Source organism: Urocampus carinirostris, chromosome 1, assembly GCF_059441175.1.
Source record: "Urocampus carinirostris isolate Australia breed hairy pipefish chromosome 1, RoL_Ucar_1.0, whole genome shotgun sequence".
Lineage (NCBI taxonomy): Eukaryota > Metazoa > Chordata > Actinopteri > Syngnathiformes > Syngnathidae > Urocampus > Urocampus carinirostris.
Genome location: NC_142349.1, coordinates 56,390,609 through 56,414,101, shown reverse-complemented (window position 1 = coordinate 56,414,101; position 23,493 = coordinate 56,390,609). Strand labels below are relative to the sequence as shown.

At 38.1% G+C, this 23,493-nt stretch overlaps 1 protein-coding gene across 2 annotated transcripts in view; it reads right to left on the bottom strand.

Annotated features, from left to right (window-relative positions):
* Positions 1-23,493, bottom strand: part of gpc5c (glypican 5c) — a 216,971-nt gene that overhangs the window by 129,604 nt on the left and 63,874 nt on the right. For both annotated transcript variants that reach the window (XM_088346410.1, XM_088346415.1), the window contains exon 3: positions 17,677-18,368. In XM_088346410.1, coding sequence (XP_088202536.1) covers positions 17,677-18,368 — 692 coding nt within the window. The remainder of the gene's footprint in view (positions 1-17,676; positions 18,369-23,493) is intronic.

The following is a 23,493-nucleotide window of genomic DNA, read 5'->3' as shown; positions in this document are numbered from 1 at the left end:
GGAATGAGAGGAAGGCCCAAATGTGGTTGGATGGATGAAGTGAAATGTGCTCTGGACGGGAAGTCAGTTGATGGATGTAAGGGTGTGTGCTAGGTATAGATGTAAATGACTCAGGACAGTTAAACATGACGGATATCGATGCATATGACGCGGAGGGGGTAAACAAGTATCTGCTGTCGGGCTACTCTGCTAATAAAGGGTTGCATGGCACAGCAACTCTCCCCGTGTTGTCCTGTGGGCTTAATGTTTAGGGTCAGGTTTGGAAGGGCGAAGGGGAATGCATGTGTGTTCTTGACTTTAACCACCTCGCATTATGGCTTCGGTCTGTCGGTCGGTCAATAGATGAATAGATAGTAAATTGAAACAAAGTAGGTGATAAAAGTTCATGAAGCAGGGAATACTAGGCTTGGTGTGAGTGACATAGTTAAGGAGTACAATCGGTCAGTATTTCTTATTTGTACACGATTTAAATGGAAAGATGTCATCAAGGCTATAAAACCAACCACTGTTCTTTCAAGATTGCAGACCACTATTCATGACGAGATGGAGAGACATTTGTTATTGTGGATACCTGACAAGGAGATAGCTAGGGAAAGCGGCAGGGAGAGCAAAAAATGCTGTCCATCTACAAAAGGGGTCTCAAACATGATGCTCACAAGCACCAAGCCCTGTTCTGAAATAGCTCCCCAGCAACTATATGATGTTGCAACCCCCATGCTTCACAGTGGGTATTGGTGTTCTTCGGATGCAATTCAGTATCACCGTTGCTCTAAACACAGGAACCTGCATTTCTACTGAACAATTCTATATGGGTTTCATCCAACCATAACACATTCTCTTTCTTTATTGCATCATCCACATGCTCTGTAGAGAACAAAAGACGGGCCTGGACGTGTACTGGCTAGAGCTGGGGGACACATCCGGCACTGCAAGACTTAAGACCCTGGCGGCTCATTGTTACTGATAGTAGGCTTTGCTACTGCGGTCCCAGCTCTTTGTTGGTCATTCACTAGTGTGGGTCTGCGAATTTTGCTCACTGTTCTTGTTATCATTTTTATGCCACAAGGTGAGGTCTTGCATGAAGCCTCAGATTGTGGGGGATTATCAGTAGGGTTGTTTGTCTTCCATTTTCTAATAATTGCTCCCACAGTTATTTTTTTACACCAAACATTTTACCTATTGCAGATTCAGTCTTCCAAGCCTGGTGCAGGTCTACAATTTTGTCTCTTGTGTCCTTCGACAGCTCTTTGGACTTGGCCGGAGCGGAGTTTCGAGTGGGACTGACTGAGGTTGCGGACAGGTGTCTTTTATACAGATGAGTTAAAACAGTTGCCATTATAATAGGTAACTATTGGAGCGTCGTTAGACCTCATTAGAAGTTAGATCTCTTTGATAGCCAGAAATCTTGCATGTTTAATTTCTTGAAAAAGCAAAAAAAAATGTTTCCCACATTCTGTCTTTCACATATGAGGCTTACCCATGTTGACAATTACACACCTCTCTAATATTTTCAAGTAGGGAAACTTGCACAGTTGGTGCATGGCTAAATACTTTTTTCCCAACACTGTGAGTGCTCATAATAAACTCACATTTTACTTCGTTTATATGATCTTACTTATATTTTTACTTTTTTTTAGTACATTAATGCATTTTTAGTGATCAAGGAGAGGTTATTTTTAGGTATTTAGGGTTCACTTGGATGTTTTGGAAAGTCAGAACTAGGCCAAACAGTTTTTAGTTTTAAAAAAGTGGAAAAAATAATTCAGGATTCTTGAATCATGGGACTAAAATGAGTGGTTGGAAAAGGAAGAAGTGAAAAATACAATAAGCATTTAAGCATTTAGAAAATACGATAAGCATTTAAAATAAAAAAAGGGAAATTTTATGAGTCCGTATGTGTCCATAATTTAGTATATTTACAGCAGTATAGGTCGCCGTTGAAAATAACCGTTGACGGGGCAATTTACTAATAACCTATCAACTCTGAATCCTTTTTCAGCAGTCACTTTAGCCAAAAGGAACAAATCGCCACCAAATTGCGTTCGGACCCGTTAGCGTGATTTACACCAATGACTTCACCTTTCCTCACCCCCCCACCAAAAATCTTTCCACCATTATATTTCTATTCCTTTGCACGTTGTCTCCAATTTACTCCTAAGTACTCGCTTTGTCGCCGCCCCCGCCTCCTTTGTGTTTTGGTCTGGTCGGGATGAGGTCATCCCTAATTAAAAGGAGAGCAGGTCCCTAATATATCACGTCCTTGAGATGGAAATCTCAAGGGGGATTGCTTTTCTCGCAAACGAAAGTGACCCCACCCATCTTTAAAACCGCTTCCAATCGTAACTTTTTCCCCCGCCTGGTAATTGCCAGCAAATTATGGGCACAATACGTGGAAAATACCCGCGTTTTTTTCCTAACGAGGTGGTCAGAAGACAGAAGGAGGTCAAATGGGTTCCCGATTGAAGTTGGAATTAGCGTCCGAATGCTAACACAGATGAGGTCGTGGAAGTGCCGCAACCGCAGCTGCACGGCGTTACCGCGGAGATTTAAGACCGCGGAGATTTAAGACCACATCTGGTCGTCCACGAATCGGGTGCTGTTATAGTCTCGGAGGCAAGGATGGCACGGGCTATTTGGCGTGAAAAATGGGAAAAACTTGGGTGGTGCCTAAATAAGGACAATGTGACTAAAACTGAGCAGGAGTGGGTAGTAACAAGTTACATTTACCCCTTTACATTTACTTGAGTAAATTTTGTGACAATTTCTACTTCTAGGAGTATTTTTAAATTACTATACGTTTTACTTTTATTTGAGTAGATTAGTGAAGAAGAAACTGTACTCTGACGCCGCTGCATTAGGCTACATTGAACCTGTTACTTAAATCCCCTCCACCTAAATAACCAGAAAGGCTATCCGCGCTAAGTTGCATGGCTGTAGCCATTAAAAAATCAGGAATATTCTGAAAATAAGAAAGCAATTAAAGAAACAAAGAATTCTAAGGACGTAACAATCCTGGCAAGTGGAAGTATTGAAATCAGTTTTATTTTAATCCAACATCTCCTTGGCCTTCTGCATCAACACACTAAGTCCACTGCACCAGCTCAAGGCACGTCAGAATAAAAAGTATATGGTAATTTCACTTTGCCGTTTTCAGTTCAGGAACACATCTTAAAATTATCAAGTAAAAATTTTGATTCAATTATTTAAGTATTTAATGAAAACTTTACAGAAAAATAATTCAAATATTTTAATAAATATTTTACTTAAAACGTTGCTAAATATATATTTTAAAATGTTTTAAATATTCAAATGTTTTTATTTCAAGCACCATTTATTTGTTGGAATTATTCATTCAAATAAATCTAAAAAATACATTTAACATATAAAAAATTATAAATATTTCACTCCTTCAACTTAATTCATTATTACATTCTTTTATATATCTTAAAATAATGCAAATCATCTTTACAGTTTATGTAAATATTTAAATACATATTATTATTACATACATATAAAATGTGAATCGAAAATTAAAAAATATGCATTCGTATGTTTCAAAACATAACTCTAACGTAAAAAAATGTAAATATTTGAATGACATGTTTTTCTTATTTTAATATTAGTTTCATAATACATTATATCAATTTAATATGTGATAATGTATATGGATATAAAAAAGCAGAGTAATCTGGCAGTGGAACATAAAATCAGACTTCTATTAGTTTTAGTATATTTCTTAGTTCGAAAATTGCATGTTCACACTCACAACATACAATGAGGCACTCCAAACAATGTGCTTTTCGAAATCATAGTAACTACTGATTCTCTACTTCAAGCATGAAGAGCATACAGCATTTAAAAATATATCTCTGGCTTCACTTTAAAAGGATTTTTATCGATGAGCCACAACATATCTTGAAAAAAAATTCTGCTTTAGAGCATGACATGATTTCAGCGGTTGAAGGAAAGAAAACGACGTCCTCTGGACCGCCGCCTTATGTTCCGCTCGAATGTAAGAGCTCGACATTAAATCACGACGGCGATTGCTTGGCTAAGAACCATAAAGAAGACATGTGGGATTTCTTTTTTTCCTTCCCCGGGTTTTGTGGAGGCTCCTTCATGTCGTCGGCAAAAGCCAGGCGCAAAAAGGAGTGCAGAAAAAAAGATTTGTGCACAAAAAGTCATTAGCTAATGGAGTGCTGAGTGATTTGGTCAGTCAGCTTCGTGTTGGACAGAATGCCGATGGTGCATACAAATGATGATGAGGATGGATTGGATGAGGGAATATTTTTTTATATTTTTCTCCAAGGATAAAGGAAAGTTATCGAACAGAATACGTCGTTGGAGTTATCAGTTAAATAGAAAAATGAGACCTGATAATTAGTACTTGAGCACCACGCTATTGACCATTTGCACACACGTCATCTAACCACGTGTTTATGTTGATAATATTGTTGAGAATATGTGCATTGTTTGCCCTCATCTTTTAGATGAGGGGATGGTGTCATAATGGTCTGTACCTTGCAATAGTCTTTGATCTGTGCAGCCCTTTGAGACTTTTTGTGATTAAGGGCGTCACAAATAAACATGACTTGACAGCAGTAGGCAGAAGTGAACACTGGACGAGGACAGTAAACGGTACACAACAACAACAAAAACAGCTATTCAACACCAATGGCAATGACTAGTAAAATGAATATAGTGCAGCTGTCGGATGAGGTGGCTCAGCATGTCAAAAAATGCAAAATTGCTACAGTATTTAGAGAAACAGGAGATAAGATTAGCAATGTTAGCTAGTGAGCGACGCTGTCCTCCTCCTCCTGACATATTACACATGTCAAGTCAAATTTATTTATATAGCCCTTAATCACAAAAATGTCTCAAAGGACTGCACAGGATTACAATGACAATTACCTGATCTTAAACCAACATGCGGGCAAGGAACAACTCAAAAACCGCAGTGTGAGGAAAAAGAGAAACCTTGAGAAGGGACCCCAGAAGTGGTATGCCCCCTTTCAACACATCTAAACAAATAATATACTCTGCCTGACTTCAGTCCACACCGTCTGTAACACTATATCGTAAATGGAGTACCAGTGCTGATCTGAAATTGTATAAAATTCTGGATGCTTACCAGTTCTTCGTAGCTGGTATGCGTTACTGTGCTTTGTTTTGACGACAAATGCATGGCACCATTGTTACAAAAATGACCTTGTATCTACATTTTCGGGGAATGTAATACAACAGTAAAGCACGGTGCATTTGCACCTTGTATTGAAATCACTTTTGAGCATGTTAAAAATATTTATTCTGGAGAAATGACGTTTCTCTTCCGAACATTCGTCTCTCATTTTATCCATTGATAATTTGGGAGTTCATTGTGGTGTAATAAGCTTTATGGTGGATACTTAAGTAGAGTGTTCAGTACATGTGATATTTGGACGATTACTGTTTATTGAATCCCAGGCTAACTGCAAAAGTAGTAAGTAATGGTAACGGTAAGATGCTAACGCGGCTAGTTGGTATGATCTAACTTAATATTTTGAGTGTCTTTGATGTGACTCATACCTACTTAACATAAAATAGCTTGTAAATACTGTACATCAAACGTACTTTGTGAAAAATGTTCACTGCAAATCCTGGAAAAGTACAGACCTGCCAGTGTTGCGCCTCGGCACAACTCCAGTCCGTTTGGTCTATTTGCAGATAAACATTGCCAACTTCTGTCTTCATCAAAAGAGATAAAAAGTAAAAAGTGTTGGTTATATTCTCTTGTTGTCGTGAATGGTATATGTTTTTACTTAAATCCTTGTTAAAGTGCTGACATCTAGGGCTTCTCTGCCGTCCAGCATGGATGTCACGTGCAAAGGGTCAACATTCAAGCAGTGAACACAACTTGTTAGAAAGATTCTTAGCATTTTTCTTTCTCATTATAATGTATTTCGACTTATATAAAATGAGTAAGACAACTTGGTCGCATCTCCACTTTACCTCTTAGTGCAGGGGTGTCAATCTCATTTTAACTCGGGGGCCACACGATAGAACAAACATTCTGTCGGGGGCTGGACTTGTAGATTAAAGAGAAAGCAAAAGAGAGATAAAGAAATAAGAGAAAGAGGGAGGGAAAGGAGGTGAGGATGGGACAAAGAAAGAAAAAAAGGGAGAGAGGGAGAGAGTGTGAGAAACAAAATACATAAAAAGAGAAGAGGGCTAGAGAAACAGAGAGGAAGAAAGATATCCAAAGAGAAATCGAAAGACAGAAGGAGAGAGAAGAGAAAAGAAAGTGCAAAGGGTAGAACGAGAGAAAAAGAAAAGAGAGAAAAGGAAAAAAGGAAGTTAGAGCAAAAGACGTTAAAAAGACACAGAGAGAGAAAGAGACAAAGAGCAACAAAGGAAGAGAAAAAGAGAGACATAGAGAGTGGGAGAAAAGGGTGGAAAAGAGAGAGAGAGAGTGAGAGAGAGAGAAAGAAATACAAGTACAGTATCTTTGTTCGAGGCACCTGGCTTTGGCAACATCAAGTTGACATATTTCAACCTGCAGCCTGTTTTTCTCTTGCGCTTCTCTGAATGTTGTCTTGCGGGCCGGGTTCAATCCCTTAGCGGGACTGATCTGGCCTGCGGGCCGCCTGTTTGACACCTGTGTCTTAGTGTAAGCCTAATAGAGAAAATTAAAGACCTGATTATTTGTCATTTGACACCCTATTAGTTTGAAAGATTGTAAGTATTTGTTTTTTCTTTGAATATATTTTGATTTTCTATCAAGAAGTAGTAGCACAACTTTTTACCACTTCAGACATTTGAGCGAGGCACCGGAGAGTAGGGCTGCAACAACTAACCAATAAAATCAATTTAAATCGGTGTATCATGTAGTGTATGAGCCACCAAGTACATTAAATCATTGCAAATAAGAGTGCACACTATTCGGTTGTGACACTGGGAGCTGTAGTGCCGCTTTGGTCCTGCAGATGGGGCAGACCGTTTTCATAAAAATGATCTTACATTTTTTAAAATCATAAATATTCAACCTTCCATCATTACAAACAAAATTGGCATGACAATTTCAACTTTATAGTGTTTGACTGTTTAATCGTGAAATATAGTTTAAATTTATATGGGAACAGACAGTGCTGCAGAGATACTGTGAAAAAAAATAGGATATGTAAATAAAATAAATGAAAAAAGAAAGAAAAATACTAATAATAATCACATGTTGAACTCTACACATGGTGATTCGTGAGCATATATTATTTTTATATTGGGAATGTTTACCATATTCTAAGATTTAACAGAAAAAAACTAATTTCTTGACAACATCTATAAATCCAATATGTAATATTATCTTTGGATACGGTGGTAGGAGAAGACTATTTTACATAAATGAAGGTGTATATCATACTTTTCTGTGTATTTTGGTTTATTGTCAAGTTAAATCACAAACACTTGTATTTTTTATTGTTTTATTTTACAAAATTTTGGGTTGTTTTATGCACTACTTATATTCATCCAAAATGTCAATATTTGAATAAAGAGGAGGGACCTAAAAATGTCTTTGAAAAATCCGATTCATCGATTAATCGAATAAATAATCAACCGATTCATCAAATATTAAAATAATCGTCATATGGAGCCCAACTGGAGAGCTTGCCGCTTACCAGTCACATTGCTCAAGATGTATGCGGCACTCTTGTGATATCGTATGGCCTTTTCTTAAATTTTCTTTGGAAGGAGTAGCACAATTTGGTCATGTCGCCTCTCTACTTCTTATAATGTAAGCGAGGCACTGGAGAACTTCGACATATCTCAATGGTAGTGTACAGGTATTTGTTATTGTATGGACTTCTAAATTTTAGGAGGACATATGGGTTTTTTTAGGTCTTCAAATGTTGTTTTTCCATCCATCCATCCATTCATCATCTGCACCACTTATCCTCAGTTGGGTCGCGGGGGTGCTGGAGCCCATCCCAGCTATCTTCGGGCAGTGGGCAGGGTACACCCTGAACTGGTTGCAAGCCAGTCGAAGGGCCGTTGTTTTTCTTTTTGTATATATTTTTTCTGTGTTTGTGCATGAACGCTGATTTAACAAAGATTAACATCTTGTTGATTAAGATTGACAGCTGCCTTACGAAGTCTGCAAGCAAATGAGTGTCTTATTAGTCTTATTATTAATTTGTTACTTTTATGTAGACAAAGTGTAGTGTATACTGTTTTGCACTCCTCTAGCAAATCACAAATTTGCTTTAAATGCACTGCCGTGGAACACCTCCAAAAACTTAATTTGGCCCATGTAATATCACAGAGGTGGCGAACACGTGTCTCTAGAGCCGCATGCGGCTCTTGGCCAATAAGAATGCGGCTCTTTGAATGAATGAATGAATGAAAATTTTATTTCGAACATAAAAATAAAAACAGGACAAAAACAATGAGTCAACAACGAAATAATGTCCCACAAAATGTTCGAAAAGGGGTAGTCAGAAGCAGATGCTTATTTTTCCTACCCCTTTATCTTCCCTATTAAATACATTTTATAGATAGCTCCCTCTTGTGTACAATACAACAAAATCTCTCTTGCCTCATCATATTTTCTATATAATGTGGCTCTTTGCCTCATCATATTTTCTATATACTGTGGCTCTTTGCCTTGTTTCATGTTTAGTTTTTTTTGTGTATTGAGGGTAGACACTTTCCTTGAAATCAACACAAGAACAATACTTGTTGTATTAAAAGGAGAGGAGTGTGTATGGAAAATAATATGTTTTTGTTTGGTGTGGCTCTTTGACTCTCACAGTTAAAAATGTCGGCGCTTTGTGTCTAACTTGTTCCCCACCCCTGTAATATCACATTTAAGCTTCTAAATGTGTATCTTTATTTTTATTCATAGTTGCCACTAATGTGTACATATAGTATAATGTACTAAGAGTGATCTATTCATCTTAGCCCTAGCATGTGTGACATTAAGTATTGGAGCACTTATATAATATTTCAAAGGGTCACATTTTTACACGTTTTGCAATATCTATACATCCGTGTTACATGCTCATAACATTATCTTGTCATCATTATTACCGACAAACAAGGTAAGTTTTGATCGATCGATTGATTGAAAAAGACATGCTCTAGTCTCTCCAACACTACTTTTACGAGACACGTTTACCAAACATGTATATTATTATAAAGACCATAAAACAAATCTGTTTTTTTTATGTGTTTTAATTTGTTTTCAAAATATTGCCTTATTTTGCTAAAATCAAACATGCAGATTGAAAAAAAGTTATCGTATTGGTCTCAAGAAGCAGGATCGTATCGGTTATTGAAAAAACATTTTGCATCCATCCCTAATGTTTTCTCATATTTGGAGGGATCCCTCGCCTCCAAAAAATCCAAACAGAAACTTGGTGACTTTGTTCAAAATATTCATGCCAGTTAGCTGAAGAAAATCCCCTGGCATTTTATGTGAAACACAATGTTTGCCGTTGCTTAGGGTGAAAGCAAACATCTCCTAGCCATTATTTCCATTATTTAAAGGCTCAGGCCTCCCTTGTCCTTCCAACGTGAGCTCTAATGAGAAGCTGGGGTAAAACCAACAAGTAACACGGCAAGGCGTGCAAAAATTGGATCTGGACTGCAAATATAGCCTTTATTGCAAATATACCCTTTTTACGACAGAACAAAGACGCCAAAAGAAATCGTGAGAAAAATTCCTGTGAGAAACTTGGCCTATAGATCTGATTCTGATTAAATTGGAAAAAGGATTGGGGATGCGTGCTGGCAAAAATAAGACATTATCAGTTCAAAATGTTAAATAGCTTTCAAAACTCATTAATGTTTAAGATAACAGAGTGTAAAATTTCACCACAAGAGGTTATTGTGGCTTGGAATGGAGTTGAAGTGTGAGCATTGGAAAGGGACCCACAATGGAAGCCTGAGGGATATCACTTTGAAAAATTTGGAATCTACTTTCATATTTGCTTGCGTAAGCGAAGATGAATTTCAGTCAGTGACAGGACATGAAAAGCTTGTGTTAATCACCAGCAGTGACATTAAAAAAATCTAATGAGCTGAATGCACCCGGAGCGGATGAAAAGAACCAATAGATGGAGTTGGTCAGAGCTGGTCTAAGCGGGTAACTTTAGCTGCTAGTGGGAGAAGCTAATTGGAAAGCCATTTAAAGATCACAAGAGCAAAGCGGAAAGCTTCAAGAACCTGATTATCAGAGCTCCGCTATAGGCACCTGGCTCACATTCATGGCTAGAGAAGGAAAGAGTGGAAAAAAGTTGAAGATGACAAGCACAAGTTTCTTGTATCACAGAACTCAGTTTTACTTCCATCACATTTTTGAACTTCCTTTGTAAACACCAAAGGTGCAAAAAAAATTTAATTGGCATTTTAAGTAAATGACAATAAAGACAACCTTGAATCTAAGAGCGAGTTACACTGTAGAACAAAGCAGAAGGAGCTAAAAATAACAACAACTAGTGGTGAGCCACTGCCTGGACCAAGTGCCTAACATGAGTGGCTTGAGATGGAAGAAATCAAACAAAAAGTCTATTAACATGACAACACCAGATGCCTGAAACACAGAACTCAGCAGTGTCCGCTTGCATAACAAGCTGAGGGAGACGAAGGACACCGAAGGCCGATCTAAGCTTTACTTACATGGCTAAGCTAAGAATTGCAACTAATTATGGCTTGCAGCCAACACAAGTGGCTAGAGAGGAAAACAGTGTAAAAAAAGAACTCCTTGACTATGACATGCCATCTCAGCTGTGTGCTGTCAAGGGCCGCAAACTGCTAAAAGCACCACCGGGAGAAGCTAAATTTGCAAAAATTGTCAATCAGGCAGGGTGGTATGGCAGAGCAGTGGTTAGCACGTGTGCGACACAGTTCTGAGGTCATGAGATCAAACCTTCCTGTGTGGAGTTTGCATGTTCTCCCCATGCTTGCGTGGGGTTCCCCCGGGAACGCCGGTTTCCTCCCACATTCCTAAAACATGCATTTCAGGTTAATTGGCCGGCCCAAATTGTCCCAAGGAGTGAATGAGCGAGTGAGTTGTATGTCCCTGTGTGCCCTGTGACTGGCTGGCAACCGGTTCAGGGTGTCCCCTGCCCATTTCCCGAAGATAGTTGGGATGGGCTCCAGCACCCCTGCGACCCTACTGAAGATAAGCGGTGCAGATAATGGATGGATGGATTCAGGCTTCCGTACTGGTAATATGGCATCCAAAAATCCCAGCTTCTTTAAGTTGTGAACCATTATTACAAATTTATAGAAATAACAATGTTGAAAAAACAACACATTAATGAGTACATGCATTGGTTTGCTTATAAATTTGAATCAAGTATGTTTTATTGAAATAAAAGTAGTATTTTTATACTATTAAGGGTCATTATATAACAAATTCTGGGGCTTTAATGTTCATACGTGCTAACTTTTTTGAAACAAAAACTCGATGAATTCATTTTAATTAAGGGTACCCATAGCATTAGCATTATTTTTTTAGAATATAACATAATAGCATTGGGATTAGACGTGGGACTCCAGGTCCAGGATGAACATTTAATTAGCAAGAGCGTGCTATATTTAACTGACATTTTCATTAAACGGCTCTATACAGGAGGGACGCCTGAGCACTTCCCGAGTACTGAAGTTGTGATTCCACTAGGAAGTTACTTCAGTTTCTCTGAGTCAACATGACCCAACCACAAGCTCCCCTAAAACCCACAACCATCCCCTCTCGACCCCAGCTCCATCTCGATACGATCAGGCATGTGTTAAAAAATAAATCTATACTCCCGTTTCGGTGTTTAACCGTCAATAACTGCCTTTCAGCCTTTGTTGGGATTGTCCAAGGGTGGGCCCATTTAACAAGATTGCTTAAAACTTGATACTTGGAGTATGTATACAGTTTATGCGATCAACCGACTTTGCAAAAAAAAGGAAATAAATCACGTCTTTTACGTGTTTAACTTGTCAAAGATATATGTTACAAAAGTAAACGGTATGTCAGAGATGGCTTTATTGACCTTGCATTGAGATGGTTATGATAACATGCATAGTATAATAACGAATCAGCCGTTAAGTTCACTGTGGTGTTGGAGTAAAGATGGATACGCTGACACAGTAGTTAGTATTGGATACTTATAATCAGCGCACACTGCGACATCACAGTCGATGGAATTTTAATTTTGGCATCAGTTGAGCAGCTGTCACTTTCTACACGGTGAAAAAATTGAAGCCACAGGCACAGTGCTTGTAAAAGCCCTGCCGGCAACCCAACTTGCGATAGTCTTTTTGGTGTTGGCGACAGGGGTGCAGTGTCATTTTGGGGGAGAAAACAGTGCAACACCAACAGTGTTGAGTATCGAACCTGCATTTCCTTTAATCGTTAAGGAACAATTGCAAACAAATGATATAAGGTTCTATACGGTGGCAACCACCAATGACAACAACATTGCATTGCAATCTGGCACTATTCTCCACAGTATGGGATGTCTAAAGTGCCCCGATGCTGTCAGCCCTAATTCGTCTTTTGCTTCAATTACAGTAGTAAATATACGCTCATCTTTTTAATTGCTATATGACTCTGTGGTAGTTGCGGTCTTCAAAATTCCTATGATCCAAACACATGTGATAACTTGGAGTAGGGCTGAAGCATGGCACTGTGGCATTAAGTGTGCATGGGGCTTTAACTGTTTTCCTGATACGGGTGCCTGAGGATTCATTAAATTTCGAAAGTGCACTGGTGGCTACCGACCAAACATGGTAGTAAAACCATGGACGTACGGTTCATGAGCCAGTATTGCCTTTTTTGATTAGATTTGGCTCAGAGGCAAAAAATAAAATACAGTGAACCCTCACTTTAACATAGTTCACTTTTCTTGACTTGTGTTCTGCATTCTGAGGGGCTAAACAGTCTCTATGCTTCTTCTCTAGCCGTGTATCAATAACATTGCTGTTTACTACATACAAGTACGTTAAAATCCTTGCCAAATTTACATGCAAGTTTTTGTCCTATTTCAAGTTTCTCCAAAACCAATAATGTTGACAAGACGTTCTGCATCTTCAAATGTTTATAATTGTATAAAACAATAAACACCTGGGATACGGCATCCCTGCCTTAAGACGTTTTCACTTTACGATGTGGAATTACCAGTATATGTTTTTAATGCTCCTATTTATGCAATTTTCCCCACAATTCAAAATTAACAACACAACATTTAGCCTGCAAAAAATACTAATTCAAAATTACATGTTACGTTTTTAAGATACCTGTCTGCTTTTGGTTGACATCATAAGATGCTGGTCTGCTATTGGTTTGAGTAAAGGCGTCATGAAAATACAGATATTCTATTGGATGAACTACCTCCCACAATGTTTCCCTCTTTCCTCATTAATTTCATAATTTCACTAAAAGAACTCGAATTTGTTATGAGCCCAAAGACATGCAGGGATGCTAAAAGGGTCAATAAAAACACGATAACCATGGAAACAAAGCTTACAATCATCAGGAAATAAAACAAAGGCGTATGCATGGTTACCCCTTGCTAAGGAATACATATACAGTTGTAGCTATTCGAAGATCATGAAAATTACTAAAAAGCAGGAGGCAATGATAATCCTTGCAAGTGAGATTTATTTAAATCGGTATAAATCTTAATCTTATCTTCCCCACCCCCTCCATCTGCATCCAACCGCTGCTCCACTCGACCAGTCACAGCAAAATCAAATAAAAACGTTATTTTACTTAACATGTATATTTATTTAAAACATTACTTAAACACATCCACATATGTCACTTGCAAGTACTACATACTAAATATTATTTTGTTACTAATGTTTACTATGTATATACAATTTGAATAATTTGACCTGTAGTTTTGGGGCCTCAGAATGCATTAGCTAATGGATTTCCATCCCCCCCACTATACAGCAGTTTCACTTTATGATCGCCTTCTCAGAATTGATTGTCATATCCCGGGGTATTCTGCGCTTGATTTGCCAAAAGAACAACCATCTGATTGCTTCGCAGATATTGTTCAATGTTTTCGTTGCAGGTTCGTGACCATTACACGGACAGAAAAGAGCGATCTTTGCACACTATATACATTTATAGACGTATTAACTCTAGTTTCTCGTTTGTAAAGCCTTGAATCTATTTTGTATTACAGTGACAAAAAAAAAGAATTGAAATAACTGAAAAACAAATGAAAATGAGTATAATAGTTTCTCGGAGTGTCCCAGGATGTCAAACATATCATCGGAGTGTGCTAACAGGGTGTGTCATTGTCTGAATATCTGGCAACGTTTGCCGCAATTTGTCAAGGAGGAAAATATCAGGGAAAAAGGGAGCCACCGGCGTCCGATTGAGAACACAGACTTTTCTGGCGTGGATTCTCAAGGCCGTTTTCCAGATGACTGGCTCTGATTTATACGGCCCGGTCCGAACCCGTTTAATATTCCGGCTCGTTGTTGCCTGTGCTTGGCAACCCGCGTACACGCACATCCAGACAAACAAAACCATCATCTCCCTTTAGGGAGATACAATATAGCATTCTTTGTACATAATGATCTCCACGGCCGGCGAAAAAAGACAGGAAATATTCAATTTATGAGCAGGTTCCGTTCCTACGTTGGCGTTCTGACTCGAATTTCCGAGTAAGTTACCTTCAAAGATGGATTTTTTGCCAAAACACTTAAAAGACATAAAGTGGAGGAAAAAACATAAATAAGTCGCACTGGAGCGTAAATAACAATTTCTGTGGCTCACATTAGGATACGACTTGCTAAAGTGGCAAAAAAATATGCGATCGATCCTACAAGGAAGAAAACCAACTACTGAATCAAAAAGCTTGGTATAAAACCATACAAAAATTAGTTATCGTTTGAGAAATTTACGTCGTGGTGAAACTGGTTTGAAATCCTGAGACAGGCATGCGTAGAACTACTTGTACTGCCGCAACAAATGTGCCCGGCAAATAATATCTTGCTAGCGATAAGAAATCGTGGACAGGGAACAAGTGTCGTAAGTATGCGTTATAAAGCAACAGTTTCTTTTTTAATGTTTTTTTCCCTGATACCTTGGCATAACAATGTTCAAACATACGATATATTAAGAATAAAACTTACATAGTCATGGAATTGTATCAAGCGCAATCGTAGAACCACTCCTACTGCTGGAACATTATGTTCCAGACAAAAAAATACCGTGCTGGAGACAAAAAGGCAGATGAGAAGCAAGTTTAAATTAATATACGCCGTCAATAAACAGTTTATTCTATCAGGTTTTTAAAGACAACTGTAGCAAATGTATCATCTGAAATTGTTAAATTTACAATAAGATAATTGTATCTATTCATAAGTTTCAACGTATTTCTTAGTGTTAAACATATTAGTGTTGTAATAAAATTGTAAAGAAACATAACAAATAGAAATATATATATTTCTCTTATTATTTATTTATTATTATTTTAAATTACACCCCCAAAAAAATCACCTCTATGTGTCCGACAAATAATCAGTTGCTGGGGAAATAATGGCGTAGGATGAACGAGCATAGTAAGTATAAAAATCCTCCTGTGTGGGTTCAAATCGAGCTACCGGACTTCCTGTGCGGAGTTTGTATGTCCTCCCCGTGCTTGCGTGGGTTTCCTCCGGGCACTCCGGTTTCCTCCCACATTCGAAAGACATGCATTTCAGGTGTATTAGCCGGTCCAAATTGTCCCTAGGCGTGAGTGTGCGAGTGAGTTGTCTGTCCCTGTGTGCCCTGCGATTGGCTGGCAACCACTGCCTGATGATTGCTGGGATGGGCTCCAGCACCCCCGCGACCCTATTGAGGATAAGCGGTGCAGCTAATGAGATGAGATGAGATGAGATGAGACAATCAAACCAAAATTCTCTTGACCACTGAGATACACAAGTGACACAAAAAAAAGTCACACTGGAGTATAAACACCACTTTTTGGGGTTTTGTGACGATCCGGGTAATCTATTGAAAAAAAGGCTAAACTACTTTTTACGTAGAAAATGGACAAACATGAATTATATCCATCCAACAAAGAGGGAAATTGAGCTACAGAATGAAATCTTGATTTACATTTGTATAAAAATAAGTTTTAGTCGGAAAGATTCTCATAGCGGTTTAATATGGGCACACGTAGTACCACTCGTACTGCAGTAATGTATGTGTCCGACACAACGTATAAAATGTTCCGAAGGACAAAATGGCAGCCAAAGTATAATAAATCGTAAATTGAGGGCTTCTACTCTTCTGGGTTGTTTTTTTTTAGCAAGTACAAAAAGTTTCCTCTGAAATCATGTTAAATATACAAGTCAAAATTCTCTTGGCTATTGAGCACTACGCCAAACTCCCAAAACACCCTGAAAGATTAGAAGACTGTAAAAAGTCGATACAATCATGTGTTAGCTTTGCGCTGAGTGTCAAGTATTTGTTGAACCGTAATATTAAACATAACACCGAAAAGGAGACATGATATTGATACAGCGGGTAGATACAGCGCAGAGTGCGCGAATCCAAAGAAAATTCCTGAACCAGAACACAAAAGAACACTTTGGCAGTCCCACGTGAACTATTTTACATTCATAAAAACAATCCAACTATTGGAGACCTCCAGGATATGACCTGAAGGTGTTCCTTGGCAGGGATTGCAAAGTTAAATTGCCGTATAGCGGGGATAGAAACCCATGGTAATGCCTACTGAACTTGAACTCAGGTAAAAACATTGAAATAAAAAAATAAGGTATAGTAAGTCTTTCATTTTATGTAATATACTTCTTATTCAGGGATGTGGGCAACATTTTTCAAATCCCAGGCCACATTCGGTAAAAAAAAATAAAACAAAAAATAAAAAGGGCCAGGAGAAAAAAAGACATTACTTTGATTGTATCTATTGATTAGGTCTCAAATCCGATACCTTAGCTATACAAAAGACAATTTAGGTCCATCCAAATGTTCAGTAGCTCAGGAGGTAGAGCGCTCGTCTTGGGCTCGTTCGTGTTACATGTCGAAGTGTCCTTGGGTAAGACACTGTACCCCTAATACCCCCAATAAGCAGGTTAGCGTCTTATATGGCTGCAATACAAGGCCGCTATTGGGAAATGTGGAGCACATTGTAAAGCGCTTTGGCAAGTCATTGACTTGAAAAGCGCTATAGAAATGCAGATCATCATTATTACTATACAACATCAACAACAAATTACTTATTAATTATTATTAATAATTATTATTATTATTATATATGTATAGTGGTGAAGAAGTCGTAAAGAGGGGCCAAAAAACATGTTATTCCACGTGAAAACATTGCGAAGCGGGCTCACCGTATCCCGGGGGTCTACTGTATATGACTGAGCATAGCCAAACAAATGCAACTAATTCATATTCCATTAGCCAAAGAGTCTGTTCATCTCTAAGCTACAACTTTTACAAGTTTGGAAAATCTCCTCCCCCACTAACCTCAACTCCGTCTGCTTTTCAGTATTAACAATATTTTTCTGTGAATAATTTGAAAACTGTGTGAGCATTTAATGCAGTATGTGGTGTCTCTGGAAAGAAAACCACTCTCAGATCCCACAAGCAGCCTTCAAACCTCGTCCAAACAATACAAAGAACCCTGGCCAAAGTATACGCGGGAAACAAAGAGGGTGTCGGCGGCTTGCGCTTACCGTGGCGGTGACCAACGGACCGTGAAGCTGAGCGTAGAGTAGTGCTTCATTCACGTGGCCTCGTACACCCAGGAGGGCCAGCTCCAAACTGTGGTGGCCTACCATTGCTTGGGTCAGCTGTTCCAACAAATTGGTGTACTTCCGCCAAGGTTGGTCCAGTTCAGAAATGCTCGCCAAGCAACCTCTCATGACGTTGAGGCAATAACCCACACAAGGCTTGATGAGGGTCAAACCTCTACAGTGGGAGCAGTAGACCATCTTCACTAAACCCTTTAGGCAGTCTTTAGTCAGGACCATGTGCTCAGTGGCATTCAGAACCTCCAGCCCTTCGTCCAGGAACAGACCCAACTGCCGGCCCACGCTCAGAGCCTCTGACAGTTCCCTGGCCACAGCGGCCGGATGCGGACCGAAAGGGTTGACGTCCTGCCGGATCAGGCGCAGGCAGTCTGTGGTTTCGGAGTCCAGCGCCATGCCCGGGTTGATGAGTCGGGTGTAGACCAATGGGAAGAGGTTGTTGAAGAACTGGTGGATCGTTGTCTCCACAGAGACGTTGGCCCCACGGAGATAAAGGGAGAGCGAGGAGAAGAGTTCGTTGACATGGGGCAAGGCCTGATGGGATATCGGGGCGTAGGTCCCTTCTAGTAGAGAACTCAAGTGTCCTTGGGAAAAGGATAGCAGGTACTGGAACATGTCTAGGAATGAAATAAAAGACAAACTATTGAAATGTTTCTTCGTGATACAAACATGAATCCCAAAACTCAGTTAAGCTGCTTTAGTATCCAAAACTGTGCCAACTATCCTTTGAAATATAGTGAAGGAATATTCTTGCTTCTAGTAACTCTAAATATAAGCTAAAAGGGATAGAGAGGAATAACTATTCATGAAAACTAGTGAGTTTATTGCATCTGAAATCACTACAGTAGAACACTGGGTTACTGCGTCCCGAAACTTACGATGCTTTCACCTTACAATTTGGAGTGTTTTTCAACCCCTCGTGATGGCATTTTCCCCACCATGCAACATCAATAACTAAGTTTTCAGCAAGGTGAAGAATCCTGCAATGCTATTGATCAATGTCATGTAAAGATGCTGGTCTGCTATTGCTTTGCATCATGGCCTCATGAAGATTCTGATATACTATTGGCTGAACTCCCGAACACAATGCTCTCTCACTTTAATCAGATAAGAATCACATGCTGGACTATGTTAACAATGGGTCCCAAGACTTACAAAGATCCTAAAGAAAGAAGCACACTTAGGATAACCATGGAAACGCAACCGTGAGATAATAAACACATACAAACCTTCACTAAAAATTATAGCTGTAACCAATTGACCATCTGCACAATTGACTGATTTTTTCCCCTCTGTTGATCCGGAATGAAGTTTTCAATGAATTCAAAATCAAACAATGTAAAAAACAATTGAAAAATACAAACAAAAAAGGGCTGATGGGTAAACAGTTGATCTTGATCTTCTCCCTTTTACAGTCTTAACACTTTTCAAAATAATAGACTTAAAAAAACACTTTTTAAAAAATTATTAAGACTAATGTGATGGCAACAAAGCAACAAAATTTTCACTCCTTGCAAAATAAGTGATTTGTAGTCTACTCCTTTGCAACCACCCATTCATTTTACTGTAAACTGAAGTTACATCGTACCAGATGTATATAACATTTCATGTTTTTAACATTTATATTGTATTTAATTATGTTCATGTAGATTATAAATAAGTCATAAATGCCATATACATTTTTTTTTAAATTGATGTTTAATAAGTACAGTATATACAATTATAAGGTTTTTAACTGTGGTTACTGGGGGTTTGCAACACATTAGCTAATTAGAATAGGTTTGTATTCCCCACTATATGACATTTTCACCTTGCAATTTTAGAACAGATTAATGTCCCAGGGGTCTATTGTACTGGCTGTGTCTGTATATCTAGGCCTCTGGGGGCACTGTGGTGCCATCCATGCATTATGTCAGCACCTTAATTAAAAACTTAAGAAAGCTTTGACTTGAACTTTTCAACCTTTAATTCTTTCGTTTTTCCCGGTCTCTGTTATAGGTCTCGTAGAATTTTCTACATTTTTCAGGGAGCAATTTTGAGAGGGAGATTGGCGAGAACTAGGGAACCTCAATTAAAGAAGCTATCATTTGTTTTCGGACATTCATGGGCAAATCCTGTTTCGTGGGTGTTTCCTCTAGCTCTGGGTTTTAAAATATTTAAAATATTTTTTTTTTTCACAGACTTTAATTTTTTGTTTGTGTTTTACGTAATTAGGTCTTTCCTCAAGACATTAGCTTAAAAATATGGAGACAAAATAAGTTGGAGCCAACTTCCTGTTAGCATTTTAATGGGTTAGCATCAGCAGTAAGCTAACAATGTTTTACAAATCAGATTCCAAAGATAGGATGCCAGTACAAAAAAAAACATTATGTCAACGACTATGATATAATTCTATTAAAATATATAAAAAAATGAATTCCTAATTCACTAGCTTCCAAGCTTACTTACAATAATGCTAGATTTGTTCCGTTCAAACTTAGCGACCTTCGCAAACAAACCTTTTTCATTTTTCGAGGTCACGTTATTTGCTCACCCGTGGAAAATCTGTCTCCAATTAACTTCGCTTCCGTCTAAAATGACGAACCTAAACAATAAAGTCATTCATTTTTTTCCCTGTTAATTGGCAAGAGGATCAGCAAAGCTAACGACAATGCCAGCCCGAATTCTAATTAAACGTTTTCAGGTCCTTTTAGGCACTATTAATCACACATGGCAGCTCGTCAAAAGACAATATCAAAGCTCTTCCTCATTTATGGTGGCACGGTACAAAATGTTTGGGAGTTCTATAGGGGGGCCCGATTTTTGTTTTAGATTCAGTTTTAGATGCAGATTTTATACTAGGAAAATCATTTGTAATTGGTGGTACAGTTGTGACCAGGCCACAGGAAAACACATTCAAAGTAATTATTTGTGTATTTTGTGAAAAAAAGGGTGACTGAATTATTTGATTATGGATGAAAATAACACATTTTTCACCTTAAACATAATTATAGAGCGTCACATTGATTTCCAGACGGGTAACACAAAGATCTCGGGGTGAGAGATGCGCATCGTTGTGTCAATGTTGGCTGCGTTCCATCTCACTTGGCACAAAACACTGTATTTTCGCAAAATAAATGAAAAAAAATGAGATGCTTGACCCAGGCTTCTATTGTATCTTAGTGCTGTGCAATTACCTATAACTAATTGTGTTTATTACTTCTCGTTTGATAACTGTTAGTAGTGTAATGTATTGTTCTCTGGTCTTCGGATGTCTAGCTTCAAAGGTTTGGAGCTGGTTCAAAATGTGGCAGCGACTTTTGACGGATCCAAGATTTTTTGACCATATCGCTAAAATTTTAGCTAACTTGCACTCTCTCCCTATCCATATAAGATGTGACTTTAAGGTTCTGTTACTAACATACAAAAGTTTGAATGGCCTTGCCCCTTTTTATCACTCTGATTTGATTTCCCCTTTGTTCCTGCTCTGAGCCTCCGCTCGGAAAATGCTGGTCTACTTGTGACTGCAAGAGCCAAGAAGAAATCAGCAGGATTTGAGAACGTTTCTCATCCGCGTCCTGGTGCTGTGGAATGCTCTGCCTCCTGAGATAAGATCTGCACCTCAGTGGAAGTGTTTAAATTTAGACTTAAGACACACTTCTATTCCATAGCTTATGATTGATGCCGACTTCAAACTTTTGTTTTTTTTGTCTTTCACAGCCAAACTTTATATTTAACTGAAAATGATGATCTAAACAACCAATGATTTATAAAAGAAATTTTAAAAATAAACAGAGGTGCCTGAACGTTTTCTTAGGATTCTTATAAAAACAGTGCTTAGCGTTGGCTAGCTGCTCACACTGCTATCCATCAGCAGGTTAGCAGCACTAACTAGTTGGATCTACGTTGTCCAGCTATTAATTTTAATTGAAAAGTCGGTTTAATAGGTAACATTTGAAACGATCTATTTAAAAGCAGTTATATGTTTCTATAATTTTTATTGGTATCTCCCTTTCTTTTAGTCAAATGCAACAATACATTATACGTGTTATCAATATTCAAACCCTGTTATAAAAACAGTGCTTGGTGGTGGCTGGCACCTAACATTGTTATTGTTCAGCTTGTTAGTAGTGCTATTTAGTTTCACTGAAGTTTTGTAGCTGTTAATTTAATTTAAAAAGTCAGTTCATTAGGTCAAATTTAAAATTATTTATGTGAAAAGCAATATTTCTACAATTTTTCTAAAGTATCCCCAATCAATGCATTATACGTATTATTAATAGGTATACTCTTTTACAAAAACAGTGCTTATTGGTTAGTTGCCACCATTGCTTTGGCTCATCAGATTAGCAGCACTTGCTAGCTCCAATAGTTTTCCAGCTGTTGAATTAATTTAAAAAGTCAATTAAATAGGTAAAAAAACATTTTTGTTTATTTTGAAAAGCACCTTTTCCACAATGTTTCAATTGTATCTTCCAATCGTTTTTTTGTTTGTTTGTTTTTTAATTTAAAAGCAATGGTACATAAAAATGGACAGATAAACAAATAAATATTCTTGAAACATCTCTTTAATAAACGATTTAAAATATTTGCGTGGTGCTCGTGCTCCTATGAATGTTTGTTTTCGTTTTTTGGGGATTGGGATCCAGCCAATTTCCCACGGATGTAATAACTACTGCTGTTGAGGTCAAGGATATCACGATGGGAATCATGAGTACTGTTTACTAAGGGTGGGACAAAAATAGATTCATGTATGTATTGTGATTTTATTTTGGGCGATTTTCAAAATCAAGTTTCTATCATGAATCGATTTTTGTGAAGTCATATCCTGTATGTTAAAATGTAAGAACGCAAACGAAAGTGGAAGTCGTAGCTTACACTTGTGCGTTTTTGGTTTTTTTTTGTCATTGTTTTCTTTTTTACTGTCTTCAGGTCTTTTCCAACAGCTTTGAAGTCCACTGTTATTGAAACTACAATTAAACAATCCCCAGAAAGCTTATGTAATTATGGGTCAAGCCTACTGTTTCTTTCTAAAGTACTTGAAAAAGTTGTGGTACAGACGCTGAACTATTTTATATCTGAGAATAATCTTTTTGAATCCATGCAATCAGGATTCAGAGCTAATCACACTACTGAGACAGCCCTGGTTAAGGTAACCGATCATCTTCTACAGGCAATGGACTCTGACGCTACATCACTGTGGAATACTCTGCCCCTGAGATTCGATTCACCTCAGTGAAACTGTTTGAATCTAGGCTTAAAGAACACTTCTATTTCATATCTTGTGAATGACATATATTTCATGTTTACAATATCTGCATGTTATTTGTTATTGCAACATCCATTGCAGCCTAGGCATCCTGGAAGGGGAATTACCTCATGTGCAGTCCCTTCTCAAGGTTTCTTCATTTCCCTCATATTGAGGTTTTAGAGTTTTTCCTTTCCTTCATGTAGGTTTAAGATCAGGGGATGGTGTATTAATAGTCTGTAGTTTGCAATAGTCTGTGGTCTGTGGAGCCCTTCGTGACTCCTTATGATTAAAGGCTATACCAAAAAATATGACTTGACTTGACTTCATTTAGATTTAATTATCTTAGAGTGATAACTGTAAATAGGGTCATTAAAGGACCACTTTTTTGTTACGTTGACATTTCAGTACATGACATTCTGAGTCTGTAAATCTGTTGCTTTTTGTCGTAAAGTAGTTAGCACATTTGGCTAACATCCGAAAGGTCACCAGTTCCAAATATAGTGGATATATTT